This window comes from Camellia sinensis, chromosome 6 (assembly GCF_055761805.1).
Source record: "Camellia sinensis isolate YWXY chromosome 6, ASM5576180v1, whole genome shotgun sequence".
Taxonomy (NCBI): domain Eukaryota; kingdom Viridiplantae; phylum Streptophyta; class Magnoliopsida; order Ericales; family Theaceae; genus Camellia; species Camellia sinensis.
Genome location: NC_138966.1, coordinates 21,424,640 through 21,430,280, shown reverse-complemented (window position 1 = coordinate 21,430,280; position 5,641 = coordinate 21,424,640). Strand labels below are relative to the sequence as shown.

Genomic DNA, 5,641 nt, shown 5'->3' with positions numbered 1-5,641 from the left:
AAGGCCGTCCGTACAAAGCTTCATACGGTGCCATACCAATACTTGTTTGAAAACTGTTATTGTAAGAGAATTCGACTAATGGTAAGTGTTTCTTCCAACTACCTTTAAAGTCCATCACACAAGCTTGAAGCATGTCTTCTAAAGTCTGAATTGTTCTTTCTGATTGACCGTCAGTTTGAGGGTGAAAAGCTGTACTAAAACACAACTCTGTACCCAAGGCTTTCTGCAGACTTTGCCAGAATTGTGACGTAAAACGAGAATCATGATCTGACACTATTGAGACTGGTACTCCGTGCAATCTAATGATTTCTCGAATAAATAAACGACTTAAAGATTCGAGTGTGTCTGCTGGTCCTATTGGTAGAAAATACGCCATCTTAGTTAATCGATCAACCACCACCTAAATGGAATCATGGCCTTGCGGCAACCGAGGTAATCCCGTTACAAAATCCATTGTTATGTGTTCCCATTTCCACTTAGGTATTGGTAAAGGTTGGAGTTTCCCTACCGACTTTTGATATTCTGCCTTCACTTGCTGACACGTCAAGCACTTAGATACGAATTGAGCAACGTCCTTCTTCATTCCACTCCACCAATACTGTCGCTTAAGATCCTGGTACATCTTGTTTCCTCCTGGATGAACTGCAAGAACTAAATGGTGAAATTCTTTAAGTACTTCGTCTCTTAATTGTTCGATGTTTGGCACAAAAATTCTACCTAAATACCTTAAACTACCGTCTTGATGGAGTGTCCAATCCGGTGAAGATTCCCGGGACACTAATCGGGCCTTGATGAAGTCGGTCTCCTGATCAAATCTTTGGGCTTCCAACACTTTGGTAAGAAGTTGGGGTGTTGTAACTATTGTAAACAACCTACCCTTCCCATTCTGAGTCTCTGGTTGTAACTTAAACCCATTCACGGTGCTTATCATTTCCCATTCTTTAATTGATATGTTGGCTACAATCTCTCTTGTCTTTCGACTTAGTGCATTTGCTACAACATTAGCCTTCCCGGGATGATAAGACAAGGTGAATTGGTAATCTTCAAGTTACTCCATCCAGCGTCTCTGCCTCATGTTCAAATCTCTTTATGTGAACAAGTACTTCAAGCTTTTGTGATCGGCAAATACCTCAAATTTTTCGCCATAAAGGTAATGTCGCCAAGTCTTAAGTGCATAGACCACAGCCGCCAACTCTAGATCGTGAGTAGGATAATTTTTCTCATGATTCTTCAATTGTCTTGATCCGTAAGCTACTACCTTCCCGTTTTGCATTAACACACTACCTAACCCTTCTTTAGAGGCATCACAATAAATGGTGTACCCAACGTCACGTTCGAGTATGATTAATATAGGAGCGCTTGTCAGTCTCTTTTTGAGTTCTTGAAATGACTGCTCACACGCTTCATCCTATTCAAACTTTACTCCTTTTTGCATTAGGCGTGTCATCGGCTTGGCTAATTTGGAGAAATCCTAAATGAATCTCCTATAATAACCTCCTAATCCCAAGAAACTATGAATCTCAAACGTATTCTTAGGTTGTTTCCACCCCATTACTGCTTCTACTTTAGCAGGATCCACTGATATTCCTGATTCAGACACAACATGACCTAAGAATTTTACTTCCTTCAACCAAAATTCACATTTGCTAGCTTTAGCATACAATTGGTTCTCTCTTAGAATTTGCAAAACGGTTCTCAGATGTTGCTCGTGGTTTTCCTCCGATCGTGAGTATATCAAAATATCATCAATGAACACTACCACAAATTGGTCCAAATAGGGTGTAAAGATTTTGTTCATTAAACTCATGAATACCCCAGGCGCATTCGTCAAACCAAATGGCATTACCACAAACTCATAGTGGCCATAACGGGTTCGAAACGCAGTTTTGGGGATATCTCCTTCTTTGACATGAAGTTGGTGATATCCCGACCTAAGGTCAACTTTGGAAAAACATTTTGAGCCTCTTAATTGATCGAACAAGTCATCAATTCTGGGTAGGGGATATCGATTTTTAATGGTGACTCGATTTAGTTGTCGGTAATCGATGCACAATCTTAAGGTTCCATCTTTCTTTTTCACGAATAATGCTAGCACTCCTCAAGGAGACGTACTTGGTCTGATGAACTTTTTATTCAACAGTTCTTGCAACTACTCCTTTAATTCTCAAAGTTCAGCTGGCGCCATACGATGTGGTGCTATTGAAATCGGTGAAGTCCCAGGTTGAAGCTCAATCGTGAAATCTACGTCTCGTTTTGGGGGTAATCCCGGTAATTCATCAGGGAAAACGTCAACGTATTCGCACACCACATGGGGTAATCCTGGATCCTTTCGATTTTCGTCTTCCAAAATTAGGCTTGCCAACCATCCGTTTAGTTGATCATGCCATCGCGACTTGCGACACGTTGGAGTTAGAGAATCTTGTCTATCTCCTTTAAATTGAACTTATGTGCCGTTAAGGGAGGATACTGCCACTGTCTTACAGTAACAATCAATAACGGCTCGATGAACTGACAACCAGTACATTCCTAGGATGACGTCAAAATCAGACATATCCATAACTCTTAGATCACAGATCAAATATGAATCGGAGATTTCTAGCTCGCAAGATTTACATACTAGATTTACTCGGGTTTGACCTCCTAAGGGCGAAGCGACACTCATAGCTATCCCTAGCGTCTCTGGCTCTAGACCCAAACTTGTCACACATGCAGTGGATATAAAAGAATGCGAAGCTCTAGAATCAAACAATACTTTAACCCAAGAATTCATAAGGATTAACATACCTTGAATTACTGATGGGTTATCAACATCTTCTTCTTCTTGGAGAGCATACATTCTCCCTACTGCCTGTTGGTTAGTCTCTCATGGTTTCTTTCCATTTCCAGGTCCTTGTGGTTGTGTTCTTGGTTGGCCTGCATTCCTAGAGGCTTGTGGCTGCCTTTTGTTGGTCTGAGTATTTTGAGCAGGCTTAGAACCTTGCCCTGGTTGGCATTTGTTGTGCCCCTCGCTGATCCATAAAATACTCCCCACCTTGAGGACACTCACTTCGACGATGCCCCTGTTGGCCGTATCTGAAACATCTTCCTTTCCACTCATTTACAAAGTTTCCTCCTTGCTGGTTTCCTCGATTCTACCTTTGTTGCTACTGCATCCCTCCGGCATAAGGTGCTGGTGTAGGATGGTTTCTGGTGTTGCAGACTGGACCTCCTCCGCGTGGTTGGTTGTTGTTCCTTGATTGTTGATTTCTAGTGCGCTCAGAATCTGCTAATTCTCGCTCCACAATTAAAGCTCGATCCACTATTTGAGCATAGGTGGAAAGTTGCACTGCGATCAACCTTCCTCTAATGTCTGTATCCAAACCCCATTCAAATCGCCTAACCTTATCCTCTTCATTTGCTACTATGGCTGAAGCGTACCGTGAAAGAGCTTCAAAACGGTTCGCATATTGAGCGACTGGCATTTTTCCTTGTTTTAGTTTGAGGAACTTATGAATCATTTCTTGTCTTAGCGAGTTAGGAAGATACTTTTCCATGAACAGGTCTTCGAACTGTCTCCAAGTTAATGTCTCTACTTGTCGAGTACTTTTGATCATTTCCCACCAATGATCTACTTCCCTTTCCATTTGAAATGCCGCCATGGTCACTCTATCTTGTTCGTTTCGGATGTCGGAAGTATCTAGCAACTTCTTAATTTGTCTTAACCAAGCTTCAGCTTCATGGGGGTTTAATCCACCATGGAATTTGTGGGGACGTAGCTTTTCAAATTTTGCTATCATTTTCAATTTGTTTTGATCTTAGTTTCGGGGTGATATATTGCCTACCCTATCAGCAATCGCGCGTATAATTCGAGCGACATCCCCGTCAGGCACTCAATCACCATTACCGTTGTTATTATTTCTTGTTCGCCCAGCCATTCTGCATGATGGGATTTTTTGGTGATTTATTCATTTATTTATTTATTATTATTATTATATGTTACTATATTTATATGCAAGAATAAAAAATAAAAAAAAAAACTTCATTAATTAGACTAGATAAGCTACAACCAGCAAAATACATGCAAACAAAGGAAAAGATTAAATAACATACTACGGGCAAAAGATAGCCCCTACAATCCAAGTTAACTCCTACACTCACAATTCTAAACTAGGCAATTTTACATGTGAGCATACAAAACAATTGGTTAGCCTAGTTTATAATTCCCTTAAGACTCCTTAAAATAGCCAAGGAAAGTCTCTCCACACAAGGGCTTTCGGCTCCCATGTGGCTTGGAAAAGCCCCATGAATCGCCACAGCACCCTCACGAAGATAGCAGTTTCGCACACACGATGCCCTAGCAGCAGCACCAGCTCCTCCCGATAGGTCCTCTAGTCTCTGAAGTCCGTTGACCCATCTCTCCTCACAATTCTGCTTGGGTCGGGCATGATACACTGAAGGCTCCAAAAGTCAAAAAGGTCGCCCACCCTATCGGTGAAACCATCCGGGAAGAGGCCTAATTGATATACCCAGGGAGTCTTTTGTCTTAGAATCTGGACAGGTCCGATATAGGTACCCACCCAACTCTCAGCTTTCCAAGCACAACCTCCTAGGGGATGAAGTCTGACATATACAAAAGAGCCAATCTGCAACCCGTTTCACACATCCCAACCCCCAAACGTGGCTCCTACATCTTCAGTGCTCTCCTCAGTATTGCTTTCCATAGACTCATCTTCAGTGTCTGACTCAATCACAATAACCTCCAGGGGGTTGCATATTGGTACAACTTCTTCAGACTCAAGTTCAGGCTCAAGTTCAGGATCAGTTTCAGGCTCAAGCTTAGGCTCAGATTCATAGTCTTCTATAGGCATCTCTACTTGTTCACTTGGGTTAGATTCTATGGATTCATAGTCTTCTATAGGCATCTCCACTTCTTCACTTGGGTCAGATTCTATGTCATAGTTTTCCACCGAATTTTCCTCGTTAGAGTTAATGTCTGATGACCCTGGCATCCTACAAATAAAAAGGTTCTAACTTACTCAAGTCACCGAAAATTACAAATTAACGTTAGGTTTTCTTAAATGTAAAAATAATAAACTACTACCCATGGCCCAAAGGTTCAAACCTAGGCTCTGATACCAAACTGTGACGCCCTAAATTTTTTTTTGAAACGTCATTGTAGACACCCCATTTTTGACCAACCTTAAGACTCAGACGTCATCAATTGAGCGTTCGGTGATGACGCATGTTGTGCTCGTTCTGAGGTTACACAGTCTCGGCTGAGAGCCTTGCCTCCGGACCTCGGGACTCTTTTGTGCTTTGTCTCGATTTGCGAACCAAGTTCTGTTTTCTCTTCTCAAAGGGAGGGAGAGATCTTGTAGACCATCTCTCAGTGGCCGTAGGCTACTTTTCGTGGTCGTAGACCACTGTTCCCGTTTGGAGACCAGTTTTCGATTTTCGGGGCCGTCGGCCGTGCGCCTCGGTTCAGGACCGCTTAACTTTCTCTATTTGGCACGGTTTTTTGAGGAAGTTTGAACATTTTGAACCTTCGTTTTAGCTTCTTGAGGAAGCTTGAACCTTTTGAACCCTCGTTTTAGCTTCTTGAGGAAGCTTGAACCTTTTGAACCCTCGTTTTAGTTTATTGAGGAAGCTTGAACCTTTTGAA

General features: G+C 42.1%; 1 protein-coding gene across 1 annotated transcript; it reads right to left on the bottom strand.

Moving 5' to 3' along the window:
- Positions 1 to 3,143: 3,143 nt before the first annotated feature.
- LOC145793208 (uncharacterized) lies at positions 3,144 to 3,776 on the bottom strand. The gene has a single exon (XM_082875966.1). The coding sequence runs from the start codon at positions 3,774 to 3,776 to the stop codon at positions 3,144 to 3,146; it is 633 nt and encodes a 210-aa protein (XP_082732092.1).
- Positions 3,777 to 5,641: the final 1,865 nt, after the last annotated feature.